The 21118-nt window shown below is 37.9% G+C and overlaps 2 protein-coding genes and 1 long non-coding RNA gene across 7 annotated transcripts in view; 1 reads left to right on the forward strand and 2 right to left on the reverse strand.

Moving 5' to 3' along the window:
* The first annotated feature begins 217 nt into the window (after window positions 1-217).
* Window positions 218-21118, forward strand: part of LOC309491594 (solute carrier family 35 member F3-like) — a 45154-nt gene continuing 24253 nt past the window's right edge. For 2 of the 5 annotated variants that reach the window (XM_082190659.1, XM_082190656.1), the window contains exon 1: window positions 219-586. Coding sequence is in view for 1 of the 5 variants with exons in the window: in XM_082190656.1 (XP_082046782.1) it covers window positions 475-586 (112 nt within the window). In the remaining 4 variants the exon portion in view is untranslated. Of the gene's footprint in view, window positions 587-5294; window positions 5687-21118 lie in introns of all 5 variants that reach the window. The other 3 variants (XM_082190658.1, XM_082190660.1, XM_082190657.1) reach the window with 3 other exon arrangements.
* LOC309491592 lies at window positions 10389-13912 on the reverse strand. The gene is made up of 3 exons (XR_014203205.1): window positions 13718-13912; window positions 12688-13584; window positions 10389-12378 (listed from the first exon to the last, which is right to left on the reverse strand). It is a non-coding gene; the product is annotated as an uncharacterized lncRNA (long non-coding RNA).
* Window positions 15064-18076, reverse strand: LOC309491593 (uncharacterized protein; the record flags this gene model as incomplete). The annotated part of the gene is made up of 3 exons (XM_082190655.1): window positions 17934-18076; window positions 15964-17012; window positions 15064-15530 (listed from the first exon to the last, which is right to left on the reverse strand). The coding sequence occupies exons 2-3, from the start codon at window positions 16355-16357 to the stop codon at window positions 15064-15066; spliced, it is 861 nt and encodes a 286-aa protein (XP_082046781.1). The 5' UTR covers window positions 16358-17012; window positions 17934-18076.

Raw genomic sequence — 21118 nt, forward strand, 5'->3', positions numbered from 1 at the left:
AAAAATTATTTATTATAATCATTAAATATAATCATTATTCATTGTTTCAATTTTAAAAATATTTTATATATATTCCAGTTTTATATTCCAAAGGGTTCGTGTGTTTGTTGTGTTGGCTATGTCTCAATTTTTTATATGTATTTTTTTTTTTTTTTCTCGTGGTTAAACACTTGACTTAGGTCTTACATTTACATTAGTGAAGATAAAGAAGGTTAACATGCTAGTACAGCGACGCAGCTGGCAGAATCAACATCATTGCAGAGGTTTATATACCTAAGCCTTTAAAACTCCTGTGCAAATCTGTATAGGGCAGAAGAAATGAACTGCAGCACTGTGACTGTCCCGCGTGGAGCATGTAGGCTATACCGCAGAGTGTTTAGTGGGAGGGGAGAGCAGAGATCAGGGGTAACGTTAGAGGAGGCGCACGATACATCGAGAGCAGTTCGGAAACAATCAGCTTTAGGGATGTAGTCGATGCGGCTTGAGCTCCGTCTGTCCGAGCTCGTCAATATGAAGAAACATTCGGCCCGGGTCGCGCCGCTGTCCGCCTGTAACAGTCCGGTGCTCACCCTGACCAAAGTGAGAGGTACGTGCGCAACGGGCTCCGTCCGCAACACGATTCGAGATTTAACCTCATTCTGTTCGGCGGTCTGCTTTCTTTCATGTCTTAAGGCGCAGTTGAGTGTGCTTGGATTCTATAGTCTTTGTAATTTAAATCGAACTGTAGCGCATCCGCAAAATAAGCTAATTTTACGGAGTAACACCTAATGTCTCCTTTGGCTTTACGCATCACATTGCAGATGTTTGGCTGTTCTCTGCGCTATTTATGGTCAGAATATAAACCGATTATTGTTGAGGTTAAAAATGCATCAAATGCAAGACATTTGCATTCATTCAAAGCCTAAAGACATGCCTATGTTTTTGTTTGTATTGTGTGTGTGCGTGTCATAATTTGGTATCAATCCTTATCTGATCATATACAAGAACCATGTCAAATTTTGTGGAATTATTATTATGATGTCTTCCAAATTATGATAGAAATTCCTTTAGAAATTTTTACATGGATTTAAGAGAGGAAGATTATCTATTATTTTCATCGAACGATTCATTCCTTCAGTCCAGAAGATGATGCAAAATGAGCATCTGCTTGTTACTGCAGACAGAAACTTAAAAGAAACACTTCAAGCTGTTGGCTTCCTGTCACTATAGTGGAGACAGTTAAATTACTGGAAAACTGCAGATTATGTTTTACTTGTTGTTATATATAAGCACTCAGTTATTAATATGCCAGCTGCCAGAAACGATATCGTGAGGCAATTTGGTAACTATTGTTGACATGAATAATAATAGTATTTTTAAATCATACTTTTTATTTATCACTTGCAATTTTATAATACATTTTACTGTAGCATTTCTGTGCATATAATAATATTGTTATTATTGACCACAATAACATCAGGCTGAGTACTTGTCCCATACTTTACAATTTCCATGATGTATGAACGCTGTACATGCTCTTTCCCCTGATGCTGAGTGGTTGTGTGGTTTTGTTTACGTCTAATATAGTGAATGAAGTGGGATGTTAAACACTCAATGGTCTTTGGTTTCAGCTCTGGCTCAGACCCAAGGGTCCACTCATACTGTTGCAGTGGTTTAGGCCTGCCTGCAGACAAATTCTGGCAGCTTCTATGATTACTAAAAGGTTGATGTTGGCAGTTCAGAGATCTGGTGGGCCTTGTGGGCTTTCTTTGAGGTGAGGTACAGAAAACTGAATATGAAACTGAAATGAAAAAGATTTTTAAGATGTCAACACACTTTCTCACATCCTAGCTTAATACTGTGCAAAGACAATTTCAAGTAAACCATTTCCAGGTTGATTTCCCCCAAAATGAAATAAAATGAAAATAGTAGCTATCAGTTTTAGGCAGCTTGTTAAAAATCACATTTACACGCACCCAATGCTAAATAGAGTTATACAGTGTTTAGATATCAGCCTACTTAGTGCTGAGATTCATTTCAGCTCACACGTTGAGCCAGTTGAATCTGTAAACCCGAACCATTCCTCCGTCAGGCGGTAAGTCTAATGCAGGGTGGCAGAAGTAAGAGGCTGTAATAAACCTGCAGTGAGTCATTACACTGATGTGACTCACGCGCCTTCACTGCCAAACTCTTTCTGTTCACATCTTGGCTTTTTGTAAGAACTCTGCGTCTCTGTTTGGTAGCCAGGCCGGGTTTTTTTTTTTTTTTTTTGGTACATAACCAACTCTTTAATTGAAGCGTTTTAATCAAATATATTTCACACCAGTCAGCCGTGGCACAAAACATCTATGTTGCTGTGAGTTTTTTTGATGTCTTTCTGACATCAATCAGTTTGATTCAGAGCTTCAGTCTAAGAATAACTTGTGCATGTTGCTCGTGATATGTTTGGGTTTGGATACACGTCATCCAGACTAAGAGGCGTTTTGCGTGAGTGGAAACGGGTGCTTTTGTTTCTTGTTCAGCGCACTAGTGAGGGGGAGAAATCTCATCCAAGCGTCACTTCAAACATATACATTTTCTTGTATGGATTACAGAACATAGATATTCAGGAAGTCTTGAATTTTATATTAATATATATTAACCATTTGACGTGTACAGTCCCTGAAGTTTGGACAGCTTTTTACAGTAAATTTGTGGGGAAATAAGAAAAAGGTTTGGATGAAGTCGTGTTATGCTTCCGACAGCTCGCTTTCTGATCACAATCTACAGAGTGCGTGCACATTTGTCCATTCATTTCCATTTTCGTGAACTTTTAGTTTGTTTCACACTGTTTCATGTTTCCATAGTTCCTATTTTCTCGCTCATCATTGGTTACCAAGGTTTTTAATTGGTTACTCACACCTGTTTCATTTTAGTTCATTAGCTTGTGTATATATTCCCCTGATTTTCAGTTGTTCATTGTCTGGTGTTGTCTACTTTGTACTTTGAGGTTAGCGTGTTTTTGTTTTGTTTAATAAAGTGACTGCTACATTTAGATCCGCTGTGCCTCACATCGTCTTCTTCATCTGATCAAAAATGCTCTGTAGCATTTTATTGATGAGTTTCGGCACACTTGTCTCAGTGTTTACGGGCTGAGCTGGATTAGTATAGTATACTTAAGTCGAAAGCTGCAAGTTAACTGTCAGATTCTGGGCACTTCACACTGTCAGGACATTAGTGTGGAAAGCTGTGTCTGGGGAGACACCTGCAGCGCTAGCTCATCAATTAGATTCAGCAGGGGGACTTACGCTCTATCTATTATGTATTGATCTAGAACAAGAACGCTGGCGTGACTCCAGTCTGTAAAACTGCAGTCTTTCTTCAGGATTTATAGGCTGTTGTGGAGGAGACAGAGAGGTGGTTGGACTCTGTTCAGTTTAGTCACTGAACAGTGTTTGTATTTGATCAACAGAAAAGAGCCAATGACTCAACAATCCACTTAAACGTCTCCGATGCTCAATACTGCAGTGCACAGCCATACACACACACAGTGGGCAACTGGCAGGGATATGCTTTTCTCTGTCATGTCTATGAGCCGTGAGCAGGGTCACAACAGAGTGTGACATCCCGGGCATCTGTTCCTCTAGCTCGACACTCCAGGGTTCACTGACCTGCAGCACCAAAACACACACACACACACACACAGTTCACAGCCACTTGTTTTCATAGACTTCGACTGACACAAACACAAACGTCGCGTCAGTACTTCTGTCTACTATATTTTCCAGTAGCATCATCATCATCCCCAGACTAATGCTGCCCATCAGATGCTGAAAAAAATAAACCCACCAGAAATGACATTTCTGCATATAGATGGATATGATCTGACCATGATGAGAATGTTTAGACACAACCCCCCAGTTTCACAGACAAGGGTTACGCTAGTCCCAGACTAAAATGTATACGTGAGCTGTTTTAACTGAAAGCAACTTGCACTGGGATATCTTAAAATATGTCAGTGCCCTTGTTTTGTAAGGCATGTTTTTAAAAGCTAGTTAAATATCCTAATTTAACTAAGGTTCTAATCCTGGCTTAATCTAAGCCCTGTCTGTGAAACCAGGCCTATATGTTTAAGTGAGTTGCTGTGTCTTGTAACATGATGCTGAATAATATTTTTTTTTTTCTTTAATTGCATAGGAAGAGATTGTCTTCTTACTTTATAAACCTGGAATAGCACCACTGCGGACCATAAGCAGCGAGTCTGAAAACATATGGGTGGTGTCAGCATAAATGATTAGTAATTTATGAGGGCCTTTATCATGCTACAGCACAACATCTGCCATTCTTAGCAGTTCTGGACGACTGAAATGCAGAAACATTCACCAAGCTACTAATTTAGCATGTACATTTTGTTGTATAATAAAGAGATTAATGACCAAATTTTTTTTTGAAAATTAAAGATATATTGTAGGTAAAATGCAGGTTAAGCATCTGACACACTGTTGATTGACATGAAATATTTTATAAATATAATAAATGTTTTTTAAATTATTATGCTCACCCGGGATGCATTTATTTGATTAAAAAAATGCAGCAAAACAATGATATTGTGAAAAACTTTTTTAAATTCTGATAATATATTAAAATAAATTATGTATTCCTGTGTTGGCAATGTACAGCATCATAACTCCAGTCTTCAGTGTCACATGATCCTTACAGAAATCATGTATTTGGTGCTCAAGAAAAATAATAATAATCTGGAAACACATTACTTAAAGCTTTTATATATAATGCATTATCACAAGTATTTTAATTGCATTAATTATGGCTTGTAATGCACCTTATAATGCATTTTATGATCTTGTGAATTGTAACCGATACATTATTATACTGATCTATTCAATAAACAACCTGAAACAACTTTATGAAAAAATGTAATGCATCATATATCTTACATTATGAATACCTTTGCATTATACATTAAAGCTTTAAGTGAAGTGTAGGGAACAGCATTTATTTAATGTAGAAATCTTTTGTAAAATTCTAAACTAAGCACCACTCTCACTTTTGGCTCAATAAAAGTATTAATTTCTCGAAGAAAGAAAAAAACTTTGAATTGGTAGTATATGTATTTTTGTAGAAAATAGCTAAACAAATGTCTCTTTTTCAATCAGAGGAACCATCATTTCAACATTCATCATTTCAGACAAGCAAAAGAAACCCATTCAAAATCCTGCTGAACATTTTCGAGTTGAACATAAAATCAATGAATCAATGAAAAAAAAACCCATTGTTTTCTGTGATAATAGGCAACATGTCTCTAATTCTTTCAACAGAGCTTAATTTGCATTCAACATGGTAGGCTATATTCCTTCAAGGACACGTAGAGAAATCCACCAAAAGCCGTGCTGTTCCCGAATCCATGGGATGCTGCACTGCAGAGCTGTACCACTGTTACCCAGATGGCAACACAAACATATTTCATCTCTAACTGTTTGAAGTCATGCACTCACTGATGTCCCAGACACGCTCATGATGCCATTACAAAATAGCATGGACCTGCTCCGTATTGCGTGTGTGACAGAGAAGGCTGTGCTCTTTCATGCTGGTTGAGCTCTGTGCAGAGTTGGCTCTACAAAGAACTGGCAGTTATCAGCAAGAGAGATCTGCACTGCAGAGACAAACATTGAAAGGAGGAAAGCTACGAAAGACTACGTAAAGCTCACAGGTGCGTTCAAAATAGGGCAAGAAAAGGGTTCTAGGTGTGTGTGCACAATTTAAGCTACGTCCCAACTGGATACATTTAAAAACACATTTTTTCTCTACGTTTTGGCATTCTGTCCACATTGAGAAACAGTGTTTTTGTCCTGCTAATAGCTTTTTTGAAGACACTCTCCCTATGTGGATAGATTTGAAAATGCTGTTTTCACATTGTAGTGTGGAATGAGAAAACTGTTTTTGAAACTGTGTTTGAAAGCGATGATGCAGTTTTAGGGGCTGTTTATACGACACCGTTTTCAATTTAAAACTGAAAACATTTTATGCGTTTTGGTCGTTTATTTACACGACAACTGTGTTTTGGGGGCCTAAAAACGTGCAAAAAAAGTGACGTTTTTTTAAAAACTTTGCCGTTATCATCTCAGTGTAAACAACAAAAACGTGAATTTGTGAAACCGGTGACATCATGCGTATTCCGTGTCTATAGGCACAAAGTGTTTCTTTACAAAGTGGCATTGCCAACTACTGGCCTGGCATGTGTAATACAGTGTTTTTCATCTTTTTACTGGATCTGTGTGAACGGGATCATTTTGATAATGTTGTCGTCTGTACGCGAAAAACACAAAGGAAAAAACGTTTCCATTTTTAGTGCATCGTTGTCGTGTTATCGTACCCTAAGGCACATTGTACTGATAGATATCTATGTTTGTACCAGTATATGTGCTAGGCTATATTATATGTAAAGCTAAAGATAATTGTTACTTTTTACAACCTTCCTATTACAGGTACATTACTGCAAAGATGACAAAAATGTACTCACAATTGCTGCTCTGCGGCAAAACATGAGAGCAATTACGTTTTAGATGATTATTACGTTACATGGAATGACGATAGAGTGTGACCAGGTCACACAAGTAATTGGTGAGATATTTTGCTAAATAAAATAATCATGCCAGAACTGAAGAACAGCGTAATAACTTTATTATGTCTGGTGATCTTTTGTATCATGTCAGTGAGCTTTTATTATGTTTTTTTCCATTTACAGTAAGATGATTTAATAATTTTCCGACGTTTCAGCATGGACGAGAAACTTTTGGAAAACGCTGGTATGGACAGAGAGAGTTGAAATGCAAACACCATTTTCAGTTGTATCCAAATTAATGTAGAAGTACCCTCCATTTATTTTTACGTCAAAAATAGAACGGAACACCAGTTTACTGTCAGGGATTTGTCGTGTCAGGTCGCACTGCATCCCGTGTAGACAGTATTAGTGATTACAATGGGTTCAATTGTCTTTTGTCTCGTCGCGTTGTGCCACTCGCGTCTGGTTCCCGGTCTTAGAGTCAGTTATAAGGCATATGTCACTTCAAAATTATGCATGAATGTATGAGCATGCATTGGCACATTATTATCCTAGAATAGGGAATCATAAGGATAATCATGAGCATCTGTTCTTCTACAAAAGGCTCATATTTCGTGGCAGTCACACTAAGCAATCATCTGACTTTATGACTTCCTCAAGATGGTTGCAGTTACCATTATTTTTCATCCAGCATTTTTAAGACTCGCCATTGTGGGCTGTAGACATATTTTGGCTAACGCAGGAAGTAGGGTGAAAGATGACTCATTAAATCTTAATAATTTTCCATTGCTTTTGGGTTCAGATTGTGTGCTCATTACACCAGCACCTACCAAATGTCATTCCCTGCCACTTATTTTTTCCTTTTCTTTTTTAAGATCACTATGTCACAGTATTTGCTGAGTCTGGGTCACAGAGGCTCTGATTCAAGTCTGTCACATCTTTGAGGCTGTACTTTTATGTCATTTTGTGACCGAGAGCCCTGACCGCGGCCCTCATTGCCGATGCACTTTGTCTGTGCTCCTCTTGACACGTCGATTCATTTTGTAATGCTTTTTGTGAGAAACACTCACTCGCCTGATTCAACATCAAGCCTCTGGCGCAGACCGATTTCAATCTTCCCTGTCAAAAAGAAGAACTGTTACTTGAAGCCATGAAATAAAACCCCATGAAAATAGAAATTGAAATAGAACCCTTCAGAAGTGTTCATGCATAAAAAAAGGGAATGGCAATGCTAGCTTCGAATTGGAGTCTTGACAAATTATTCTCTTTGTTTGTTTTACAACAATGACCGAAAAACACTATTGTAATCTTCAAAATAGTAATTATGGCATTTTCAAACTTTTTGATGCCAACTACCCCCAAACATGATTATTCTCTTTGTGAAAGACCAGCATTTAAAGGCAGGGTTTTTTATAATCAATTTATGTTACATTTATACTACTATACAAAATTTACAATACTCATTTGTACTGACAATTTATACTACCAAATTTAATTTAAAGGGGCGGTATAATGCCATTTTCACAAGATGTAAAATGTGTCTTTGATATCCCCAGAGTGTGTATGTTAAGTTTTAGTTCAAAATACCCCACAGATATTTTTTTATAGCATGTTAAAGTTGTCACTTTTTGAGGGCGAGCAAAAAAACGCACTGTTTTGTGTCTGTTCCTTTAAATGCAAATGAGCTGATGCTCCCGGCACAGAGGGCAGAGCTTCAAGAGCTTGTGTCCTTTTACCTCACAGACATGCACTGAAAATGTCAAAAAAAACTAGCCTTTTATGTTCAAACCGGAGTCAGATGATGTCAACGGAGTCAATGATGGAGAGACTCAAGAAGAAGTGACAACATGTAGAATGCAACAGGACGTTTCTGAATGGTTAGTTGATGAATTTGTGTAGCTTATGTGTAATTATCTTCTGGTCATTGATTAGCATATTCTGTCTTGATAATCTATAAATCGTGTTCCGGGGGCGGGGTTTATGTAAATTTTAGGGTTGGTGATGTCACTAACCCTGGAGGAATGTCTTGTAGTCCCTACCAGCCGTTTGTTGTAGTCCTAATAGGGGTGCACCGAAATTTCGGCCGCCGAAAATGTTCGGCCGAAAATTGCATTAAAAAACCAGCCGAAAACGTAAACCGAAAATGAATGTCACCCGCCCCTCCCATCCGTGCGCAAGCGCTTAGGTTTCACTCACGGTCGAGCTGTTATCAAGCGTCTGCCTATCAAAGAATGTCAGAGGGCTGTCACTTATTGCACAATCGATCGGACCAACCAACACAAGTTTTGAAAACGAAAATAGGGAATCGATTTTAACGGCCTTCTCTCGGAGCGCGTCCAGCTCGTCACGATACGCCCGCAGCAAACGCGCGTCACACAACAACTGCAGGTTCTGACCAAGCGTGCCGCACAAGCCCTGAAAAGTGAAGCCAAAACGTCTCGATCGCCCCCCGGTGACTGGTCCTAGTATAGGTCATAAGCCCCGCCTCCCCGTGTTATTCAACTAAACTATAGTGAGACCAACTAAACAATTAAATTACACTTCAAATATCTTTTTTCCAAAGGTGGTTTCTTTCATTTGCTGTCGTTTTTATCACGCTGATGTAAGTTCAAGTGTCTGTTTCAAAAATAAGTTGATTTTTAGTTAGTTACGTGATGCGGTGGTGTAACGTCATGATTGACAGCTGTGATTGACAGGTTCTCTGAGCGAAGTAGTCACTGAAGCACCAACGGACATTTTTTCGGGATCTTCTGAGGACTGAGGAGATTGTGTTTACTTTATTTTAACAAGCCTCTCATCGTACTGCAATCAATTTTTTTAAAAGTGTGCAGAATCCACTCTCCCTGAGTGCATTCTGCAAGAGTGAGGGCGGAGCGTTGATTTCGCGGCTTTACTTCCTGCTCACTACTGCGCAGGTCTGGTCCCGAAATCGCTACTGCGCAGACTCAAGTTCCAATATGTCAGCGCCATATCGGGACTCTGGCGGCTTCAGTTCTCATCAATGGAAGAGAGCAAAGGGGCGTCGTCCATCTTTTTTTACAGTCTATGGTTCTGACACACACACACACACACACACAGCCTGTTTCTGCATAATATAGTGCATAATATGTAGCCTTCAGTAATGTTTTTCATTGATGTTATGGCAGTCCACATTGGTGACTTGTGCCCTCAAGCGCCCTCTTTACGTTCGTCTTAATGCCTGTTTAGTTGTCCGTGAATTTGCCATTATTTGGTGTTGAAAACGGATCAACGCCAAATATAGGCAATTTACTAACGATTCAATGAACACTTATGTCTCAAAAATCGAACAGGATTTTTTTCACAAAAGTGACAGCCCTTTTTTTGCACAACTTTTAAAAAACTATTTTATTTGATGCAACATAAAACTTGAAGAATAATATTATTTGGTATTATTATTTATATTTATTGTTAAAAATATTTTATGTTTTGTTATGTAACTGTTAATAAAAGTTTGATTATTATATTATGATTTTTCATTTCAGATCCATTAAATTCAAGCAATAAAAAAAAAAATTATAATCAAAAAAAAAAAAATATATATATATATATATATAGTATACGTTTTTAAAAGAAGCCATTTTCGGCTTCATTTTCGGTTTTCGGCCAAGTGCATCCTAAATTTTCGGTTTCGGCCCAGAATTTTCATTTCGGTGCATCACTAGTCCTTAACTTTAAAAGTGAATATCTCCCTTTGCTTTGAACTTTGAGCATTGCAACTTTCCAGATGTTGTTTATGCTCAAACAGCAATGTTACACACTAAGTTAGAAAAGTGAAATCATAATCAACCACCCCTTTAAATGAAATAAAATAAGTGTAATACTTTTGTCATAATTATCTCATTAGTCTCTCAGCAGAATGGAATAATCCCACTTTTAGAAAGGAGTAGTAAATAATATGAGTAGTAAGTAAGTAATAATGTAAGATTCTTGGAACATTCCCTCTATTTTTCACACTTTTTTTATCTTAAATTCTTCACTTTCCTCCTTGACCTCAGTCTAATGGTGAAAAATGGAAATAGAAATTGCCATTAACTTCACTTAATCCTTTAGAAATTACATCAGAAGGCTTCCATGAGAACCTTTTTAAATCATTTTAAATTGCTATGAAGGTAAAAAAAAAAGAAGGTCAAGTCATTAGCAGTAAGTGACATTCTGATTTAGACTCCATCAGTTCTGCTAAAGACGTCCTTCTGAAGTCAAGAGTCAAGGACTTTCTCTCACTGTTAATTACACAGAATATCTTTGCAAAAACTGCATTAATTGATGATAATATGATAAAATAGTCTCATTAACATCTCCTTATAGCAGCCGAATCACATGCTTATTTTTTCCACATGCATATTGTTTTGATGGTACAGGGCAGAGCTATGGAATTACTATTATTATTATAAATAAGATATCATTTATTTATTTTATTCTCTCATAATAATAATGATGATTATTATTATTATATATATATATTATTCTCTCATAAATAATAACAATAATATATAATTTTTGTATATATGAAGAGTTCAGATGCCTCTAAGTGCCATCTGAAATTTTCTTCTAGAATGATCATTTTTATAAAGCTTGTATATTAAGTTAAGTAATTTCACTTAAATGACAATTAATAGGTAATTTGCATTGCCATTTAAGTGAAATTATTTAACTTAAATTTACGAGATCATTCTAGAAGAAAATTTCAGATGGCACTTATAGGCTTTTGCATCTGAACTCTTCATATTATATATTAGGGGTGGAACGGTACACAGAAGTCACGGTTCGGTTCATACCTCGGTTCAGACATCACGGTTCGGTGCGAGTTCGGTACAATGGAGGGAAAAGCAAAACAAAAATGCAGAAGGCTTGTGCATGTCTCAGGCTGTACCACCAAAGGAAAATAAATTACTTAAAGGGTCATGAAACCCCCTCTTTCAGCTGTCATCACCAGGGGACTGTCATCACCAGTGGCCCAAGCATATCGACTGTCACTAAAAATCAGTGCTAACACGTGAGGAAATGCTAGATTTTTTTATAGCTGGCAAAGTTAAAGTCTAATGAAATACACGGACACTTTATTTTTGTCCTTTCAAAAGTAACTGAATGCCCTGCTACATATATTAGCCTACTACAGTAATCATAATTGTATTTAAAACATATAAATGTACATGTATATGTATAGTTATGTCATTATAAAATATATATTTGTTTATATACACACTATAAATGCATATATTTGAAAATAATACATTTTCCGCTTAAAAAAAATAAAATGTTCCGTACACAGGGTGACCACCTGCTAATAAGCCCAAGGGGGGACAAGGGGTATGTTTCTGAGGGACAATGTGGGACTGCCCCACGGGCAGACTCACTGAAAGTGGTTTACCCATTTCTAGCACATACCACCTTACATGGTATATTAATAATGCCCTATTCCCCTAAACGTGTAATTGCTGATGTATGCTCATGAATAGGCCAACCAATGTGTATTTTTTTCTAAATAAAGATTCATAATATTTTGAACATTCAATGAATTGACAGATGCACTTCCACTTACAATTTACTTTAGCTATTTAATTTTATTTATTTTTCGTTACAATTTATTCACTTTAAATAAGTTATAATATAAAAGTATAGGATTAACAGGAATTGTAGTTGCTCAACACCACAGGAACAGTTAAAAAAAAAAAAGTCTTAACTCACAACTCCAGAGGTCCATGGAACGAGAAGGGGGAGGAAGGATGGTGAACTTGCATGTTAGTAAAGGCAGGCGCAGGGGGGGGGAACTGTTCAGTGTTCTGGGGACACCTTTAGGACTCAAACCTTTTCACCAGCATCTGAATCAAATAAGGAAGAAAGATAAGAGACAGAATTAAAGCAACATTCATTTTTATGATAAGCTTCCAAATGGTTTTCCAGTATAGACAGAGGAGTGCAAACCCATCACCATCACAAGGTGACAACAATACAAAAAGGTGCCAAGATACAATCCTATGCAAAACAATGACATATTTTGACCTTAAAGGCTACTGTTTCCTAAAAGTGACACATTTGACACATTACACCCTGTAGACAGTCCACCAATATTCAAAATCAATCAAACTTCATCTTAGACAAATGGGGTCTTACATAACTAGGTTTCTTACCTTCAGGTTTCTTCTTGAACTTGTATTTCTTGTTGGAGCGTACAGCATTGAGGAGAAGCTTCTCTTTCACTACATAAGTGTAGAAGACCTTGCAACTGAATGTGAAGTTGCTCTTCACCTGGATTTCTGACTTGATGAGGTTTACAGAACATCTGTTCCTTGTGTCCGTCCAGCATCCTGTCATCAGTGAAAAGACCCTCTCCACTGAAGCATTGGTGATTGGTACACTCAAGAGGAAAGAAAGCTAATGCTGTCATGTTTGGTGTGTGTGTGTGTGTGTGTGTGTGTGTGTGTGTGTGTGTGTGTGTGTGTGTGTGTGTGTGTGTGTGTGTGTGTGTGTGTGTGTGTGTGTGTGTGTGTGTGTGTGTGTGTGTGTGTGTGTGTGTGTGTGTGTGTGTGTGTGTGTGTGTGTGTGAGTAAGGTGGCCCACTTCTCCACGACTGGAGCTCCAGTCTGCACGATGGCCTGTTGGTGTGGCAGAACGACACAATACTCATCATATAGCGCATCCATGTCCAACTTCTTGCTTAGCTGCAGGACCTCTACAGCTTCACAGAGATGGGAGAAGTTGAATGGGCTCTTCTTTAGTGCCAGGCTAGCCACTTTCTTCTGGTAGTTGGAGTCTGAGAAGTCATAGCGCTGCTCCAGATAGGTGAGAGAGGACTGGTAGAAGTTGCACATGTCCTCTCTGAGCACAGCTGCCTGTCTGTCTGGAAACTGCTGGAGGAGTACACCCATCTGGGCCCCAAAGAAACCATCACTCTGTCGTTGCTGTAGCTTGGTTTTTAGGGTGAACATCATATCGTAGAGCTCACAGACAGTCCCATCTTCTCGCTCCAGCACCAGCACAGTGTCGTGGAAAATTTTCAGCGCATTGCTAAGGAAGGACAGGTAAACCTAAAAGTAGTAAGGAGAGTCAATGATACTGTGTGCTGGCACTGTTTGCATTATCATCATTTCTCTAATCCCTGTTTCATGTAATAATATTTAGATGAAAAAAAAAAAGTTGAGTGCAATTAAAACGAATTACCTGTAGATCAAGGGGGTTGCCCTCACCATCCTGGTCATCCTTGAACAGCAGCCATAGTGACTTTGGGCACTGGTCCTCTCCCAATGAGAGAAAGTAGGTCTTGATAGGAGCCCAGCTGTCGTGAAGCCTCTTCACTGCAGGCCACAAGCTCAGCCATCTTGTGGGCACATGTCTAAGCAGGGACTGGTACTCTATCTCCACAAAGGTGTGAATTAGGGATGGGACGATTACCGGTTTCACTATAAACCACGATTAAATGTACTGACGGTTAGTATTATCGTTTAAAATTTAATTATCATTAAAACCGTGTTTGATTATCGCGATTTTAATAACTCACTGTAAATCCTGTCCAGCCAGCAACAGCTCTGACGCAGGCGCAGCGCGCAATGTTGTTGTTTTTTCATTCGAGAAGGAATGACGGAAGGCAGTGACCGTGCTCGGGAGATTTTTCAGCCTTTTAAGAGGACCAAATCTGAGGTGTGGTCATATTTTGTCTTTAACAAAAGTCCTGAGTGAAACTTAATCCAGGATGGTCACTACAATGGGGGGGAAACACTTCAAATCTGCCGAGTCGTCTTGTGTGACCATCACCCACTGTTTATAGCGAACGCAAGGCAAGTTAAGTTTGACCTCAATACCAAAACTTACGTTACGTCTGGGAAATAATTGGGCACAAAATGTTGGTTTGAGTTGAAATATTTGATCTCACTCACTTGAAATAAACGTGAAGCTTCCGCGAAGAAAAGTTCGCAACAAGTGCGGCTTTGAGCCAAAGACGAACAAACAAGTTCAAACAAGACTAATAAGAGTGACATTTAAGGGATAAATGTTGTACACTTATTACACCGATTTTTTTTAACCACATAATTACAGGGACATTATTGAACTGAGATTAATGTTTTAAATCTTACCTTATAACTATATATTTTGCACAGCGTACAAAACAATCGTCCAGACAAGATGATCACAACAATATTATCAAACTCTGTAAACAATAAATCAACTCTGATTTCATTTTCAATACAATCAAAAATTGAGACGCAAGACGGCAAGTTGTATTTGAATGAAACGAGAGAGCGCGTCCGTTGTGATCCATGGATGCGCGCTGTCTTAAAATGCGTTGCTATTGACGACGGTCATTATAAGGAAGGAAATGCCACAACATTTTTGCTTAAAAAATTGCATAGAGCTGCTTGTATTATTTGTTGTTTGTTGATTTTCAAATATAAAACTGTTTTCAGTGTGAGCATCAGTTCTTTTTGAACACTTTCATCTCATTTGAACAAAACCGTGATAATATTGATAATCACGATAATTTTGGTCACTATAATCGTGATATGAAATTTTCATATCGTCCCATCCCTAGTGTGAATTGACTTAAGTTCATCAATTCGTTTGGTAGATGAGGAGAAGTGGCTAAAGGTCTTGTTGACGACATTTTCTATGTCGATATTTAGCCGATCTCCTGCGTGTTTTGCACTGTTGTGAACGATGTGGGCCACACAGTTTGCGTTCAAAATGCAATTGTTGTTCTCTTTCAGTTTCTGGAAGACAGAGTTGTATCTCCCGTAATTCAGACTAGCATTGTCAGCGGAATACGCAGATATCATGTCTAGTCCCAGTCCGTTTTTCTCCAGCTTGGTGACTATCTGGTTGTGGATCGCGGCAGATGTTTCATCACTGTCATCATAGAAATCAAGGACCTTCGTCTGTACCCCCAAGTCTGGCGTCCAGTAACGCACTGACAGTGGGAAGAGCTTGGTGGTCCCATGATTGGAGGCATCTGAAGCCACTGAGAAGAATGGCGTGTGGGCTGTGGAGACACACACAGATGGGATGAACTTAAAAGAGATTCTCTAAAAACAGATTATTATAAAAAACACAAGAGACTGCTTTACTGTTTTGATCATTATTGATTTTATATAAATATTATCTATAGAAATATTTATACCTTTTCAAAAATTATAGTTGCTTTTGTTTGTTTAGTTTGGGAGATAACCAATGTTATTAACGAAATGTTGCTCACAATCATGTAAGGATACACAGAGCCTGGTTTCACGAAGGCATGGATGAGCAGCATTATGTTAGCTAACGTTAGCTACTGATGCAATTTCAGTGAACTGAAGGAAAAGTTGACTTTTAACATACCAGTAGAAGAAGATGATTAGCTAACATTAGCTAGCTAACGTTAGACAAATAGCTAACACACAACAATGTTACATCCATGAACATAACTTTAACTTTACCTTTGGTTGTTGCCTCTCGTTGCTCATTCAGTGGTCTTCTGAGGACTTTCAAGCAATCTTCGACGGAGGTAGGGGCAAGCACATCCGTGACAATGGCTTCTGCCTTCGTCCGACCACAGGCCTTCCTCTTGGCAATGTCCGAGTCCGGATAAATGGTTGGGGCTAGCTTTGTGCCACAATCTCCTGCTCGATATGATGTAGCGTGTAGGACAGTGTGATACACACTCGTCACCTCTGCAGCAGTCACTTTGTCAGCTAGAAAGTCGTTTTTAGGTCGGAGGAAAGCATCCATAGATTTGGATGTCTCTTTCTGTTGGACACGTTTCTTGTGAGTCTCCGTGAGTCTGTGTCGTTTGACATCGTATTCCCCTCCATGTCCGATTGAGAAGGACATTTTGCAAAGGTCACAAAAAGCCCTCTATGTATCCCCCTCAACACCTTTTAGCCACAAATATTCATTTTCCCAGTCTTTCTTTTACCCACACCTTCTCTATTTAATTGATGATGGCGGTGCCTCAGACTCAGTCTCTTTCTCCATTTTTTCGAATTGGAAAGCACGCGCCTCTGCGCGCGCGCGCGCACACACACAAATATAAGTAAACACTTTGCGACTTTTCGATCGCGCCCACGCCTCTCCCTCTCCCTCTCCCTCTCCCAGTAGTTCCGCATTACATTAATTGATTTGCACGCGAGTTTTATTTATTTTTATACCGTGTATTCTCCGTGTAAATTTAAGCACCGAACCATGACGCCCGTACGTTTCGGTTCAATACGAATAACGTTACATGACCGTTCCACCCCTTTAAGCTACTGATAGGACAAACCAGAAATAATTAAACAATGCATCACTGATATGGAATAAGAAAATAGCATGATTACAAAGTCTAACATTAGCCTTTTTTTGAACTGTCATTATGAAATGTATTATAATTTTAATTTTACAATAGCTCGAATTAATATGAAATAATGTTATTTTCTAAATACTGTATGCGCTAAACAATGATGTACATAAAAAAAAAAACACCTGATTTATTTTTTAATCTAATTCCCTGACATCATATTTCATATGTTACAAAAACAGCATTTTTCCACCTTAGAAACATTGCTAAGCTACGTAATATGCTATCAGTTTCTGATGCAGAAAAGTTAGTTCATGCATTCATGACCTCGAGACTGGATTACTGTAATGCTTTATTAGCTGGTTGTCCTGCATCCTCAATAAACAAGCTACAGTTAGTCCAAAATGCCGCCGCTAGAGTTCTTACTAGATCAAGAAAATATGATCATATAACACCGATTTTATCATCACTGCATTGGTTACCTATAAAGTTCCGTATTAATTACAAGGTATTGCTACTGACCTATAAAGCCCTAAACGGCTTAGCTCCAGTCTATTTAACGGATCTTTTATCACCCTATAATCCATCGCGCTCTTTAAGATCACTAAATTCAAGGCTTTTGGTCATACCTAGGATATCCAGAACCACCAAAGGAGGGAGAGCATTCTCACATTTGGCTCCAAAACTCTGGAATAGTCTTCCTGATACTGTTCGTTGCTCAGACTCGCTCTCCCAGTTTAAAACTAGATTAAAGTCGCATCTCTTCAGCCAGGCATTCATATAATCCTACAGTTCAAACTACAATCCGGCCTCTAGCTCATAAATGCCAGAGGAGAACTGGCCCCCGACTGAGCCTGGGTTCTCCCAAGGTTTTTTTTTCTCCATTAGGTCACCTGATGGAGTTTTAGGACACCATTAGGTCACTTGATGAAGTTTTTCGGTTCCTTGCCACTGTTGCCTTTGGCTTGCTCAGTTGGGGATATTTTGGGGATATTTAATTTAATTTTATCAATCAATAAATTCCTCTTGAAACAAACTTTGTTGTATTATTTTAATTTAATACTGTGAAGCTGCTTTGATACAATCTGTATTGTGAAAAGCGCTATACAAATAAACTTGACTTGACTTGACTTGACATTCCCCGCTTCTGATTTGCAGACACACTGAGGGGGCGGGGCATTACGTAAACAACGACAAACGAAATGGCCAATCATTTCGCAAGAACGCGAGTATTTTGCATATGTCTCAGAATGCTTGTCACAACAGTAGTAAACCTTCTTAAAATTAATGTTTTTATTATTATTTTTATGTGCTCAAGATTTCTCATAAACAGTTCTATAACCCACTTGTTGTCTAACTTACAGCTCTTATCCTTAACTTTGCCTACCGTCATGCACATTGATAGCCAGTATCCGAACTATAAATATAGGTTGTCCTCACAGTATAATTGTGATGTCTAGGCACAAAAAACAATCAAACCTGACATACTGAATATTGGGGCGACAAATTAATGAGCGTTCCAATTTTTTATTTATGCACTTACATTTATAAATGTTTTCAATTATTTAAAATATCTTTACCAACTGTCATAAAACGGATTTACTACTAAAGGCATGAAATTAGGAGGGATCAACTGATCAATCGTTTGATTGATTTAAGCCAAATATTGTACACAAATTATCAAATTAATTGTATGTTTTTCATCAAGTTTATTCATCATCTGACAAGAAATATTTCACACACCTTTTTACGTTAGTGCAATGAAAAATTAAAGCAGTTATTTTATTTTTGAAGCAAACATGTATTCGCAATATCTAGTTTACGAGTAATATGTAAATATCAAGCGTGCCGCACAAGCCCTGAAAAGTCAAGCCAAAACGTCTCGATCGCCCCCCGGTGACTGGTCCTAGTAAAGTCAAATAAAATAAAGTTACTGGAGTAATGATTGTCACAACTATTTTACATTATCGCTCTCTATATGTTTTATTGAATTTATTTTTACAGGTCTACCATTATTATTCTTATGTTTTAAATAACTAAAAAAATATATTTAAAAAAAAGGTTTTATGTTCCAGTATGTGATTTTTCTCAATACTACACGAGGTAATAAAACATTGTTAAGTTGGTGAATGAATCGGATTCTGTGTAAAAATAACGAACGTGAGAGCGCAAACATGTGAACTAAAGCAGCTCAGATGAAGTCGGTTATCGTGACATGGCGATATGCAATATCATTGCAGCACCAAAGGACCATTTACAAATATTAATATTTATACAATACAACTATTATGGCATTATATGTGTTAAATAGGACCATTGTAATAATGTTAATCTCATGGGCACAGAATGCAATAACGTTACCTGCCCTTCCTCTCTCATCTCCATCCCATTCTCTCTTTCTTCTTCTCGCAGTCTCCCAAAGCTGAGCTTTGATTGATAGTCTTTGCAAACTGATGGTTTCTGTTACTCGTTTAATAGTTTTATCCTCAACAGTTGTTTGGTTTAGCTACTTAAATCTCGAAGGCCAGACTCGCACTTTAAGACCGTTAACTGAAAGCGTGTCGTAAAGCGTCGCGCTGGAATTCGCGCTCGGCTCGCACCTTCTGTGAATATAAAGCCCTAAAGCCTACTTTGATTTGAATTTTTTTTTTTTTTTTTTTTTTTTTTACCTTGCCTGGGAAAACAAGCGAGCGTTGCGACGGCGTCGCTCTCTATTTGGGCGCACTTTTCGCGCATCTACACATTTAAAATAACGAACGTGAGAGCGCAAACATGTGAACGGCCCCTAAAGCAGCTCAGACGAAGTCGGTTATCGTGGCGATATGCAATATCATAGCAGCAACAAAGTAGAGTTAACATTAGGCAATTATTTCACAACCTTCATTATATGCACTTCGAAAAATTACCGAGGTCCTGAAACTGTCAGTCACTGTCTGCCTGACCTCGAGAACTTAAATGGCGGGTGCGGCACTGCCTACATCCGCTCTATAAAAGTCCTGCGATAGACTGTAATTCTATAAAGCTAGTATATATATATATATATATATACAGGGTGCGATTTGTGAAAAAAACAGAGGGGGGGATGTTTTGAAACATTTTTATTCATAAAAATAAATCATGAGAACAAGAACTTCATTCACTGCATTTGCTGCTCTGGACCCTTTTCATTGTTCCCAGCTAGCTAACAAGAGTTTTCGTGCTGAAAAATTACATACTATTACAAATATTTGTACTTGGTGACATTCTGAAAAGCCGTACATGGATCAAAGCTAATGGACAGGATCAGATAAATCAGAGTTTAGATTCTCTGCCCGAGCCCGAATTTGACCCGACCCGACCCGGGCCCTTGATCCAGCACTTGTGTTACAAAATGCAACACGTCACGTGTCATGCTCCTCCACTCGCACGCATCACACCGGCCCGGGATAATAATCTTTAAAAATATTTATTTTGTTTAAAAAATATTCTATATTCTAAAACCTTGTTGAATTAAATTAGAGTTGTAGCCTACTAGGGCTACTCCTCCTAGGCCATCCAAAGTTCATCCAAAGTTCATTTTCTGTGTTCATAATTTTTCACGTTTTATTTTTATTTTATTTTATTTATTTTTTACGTTTCTTCTTTCAGATCCATTTGCGATCCATTTCATTCTGAATAAACAAACAAGGCAGTTTACATGATTTGTCCTTGTTGCATTATTCATTATGATAATAATTAATAAATGCACGCACAATATCCGTGAACTTGATAAATGTTGCAGATATGTTTTACTATGCACAAACAAATGCCTTTCAACTTATGTGTGCAAAATTCAGAAGCAGTAAATGAATGTGCAGCAATTTGTACAAATAGAGTGTCTGTATAGGCCTACTATATGTGTTGTAGCCATTAAATAAGCTCATTTAGTTTCATATTTGTTAAAATATTATTGTTATTTTTTTCCATCTATGTTGATTTATGAAAAGTGAACAGCAGCACGAGTAAGATAGGATGTGCAGTATATATCGGGAGACTTGGAGTGGGTTAGACATGATTTTGACTATTTCATTAAGTTTTGTTTTGTAGAAAGCCTTTCTTTAAAGTGAATTTCGTTCTGTATAAATTGTATCTTAATTTTAATACATTTTTCATCAACGAATTGCGTGTATTTAATAAATAAGAAGCAAATATAGCAGACAAAGGCTATAATCAGAGGCGCCGCCGCGGTTACTTGCACTGCACGATAACTTAAGCGGATCTCATCATAAATTAACCGAAACTAAGTGTATGCCTCAAAGAGAATATTAAGAAATATATCTAAAGAACGCTTGAAATGT

The sequence above is a fragment of the Leuciscus leuciscus genome (genome assembly GCF_965113295.1).
Source record: "Leuciscus leuciscus genome assembly, contig: HAP1_SCAFFOLD_380, whole genome shotgun sequence".
In the NCBI taxonomy this organism is placed as follows: domain Eukaryota; kingdom Metazoa; phylum Chordata; class Actinopteri; order Cypriniformes; family Leuciscidae; genus Leuciscus; species Leuciscus leuciscus.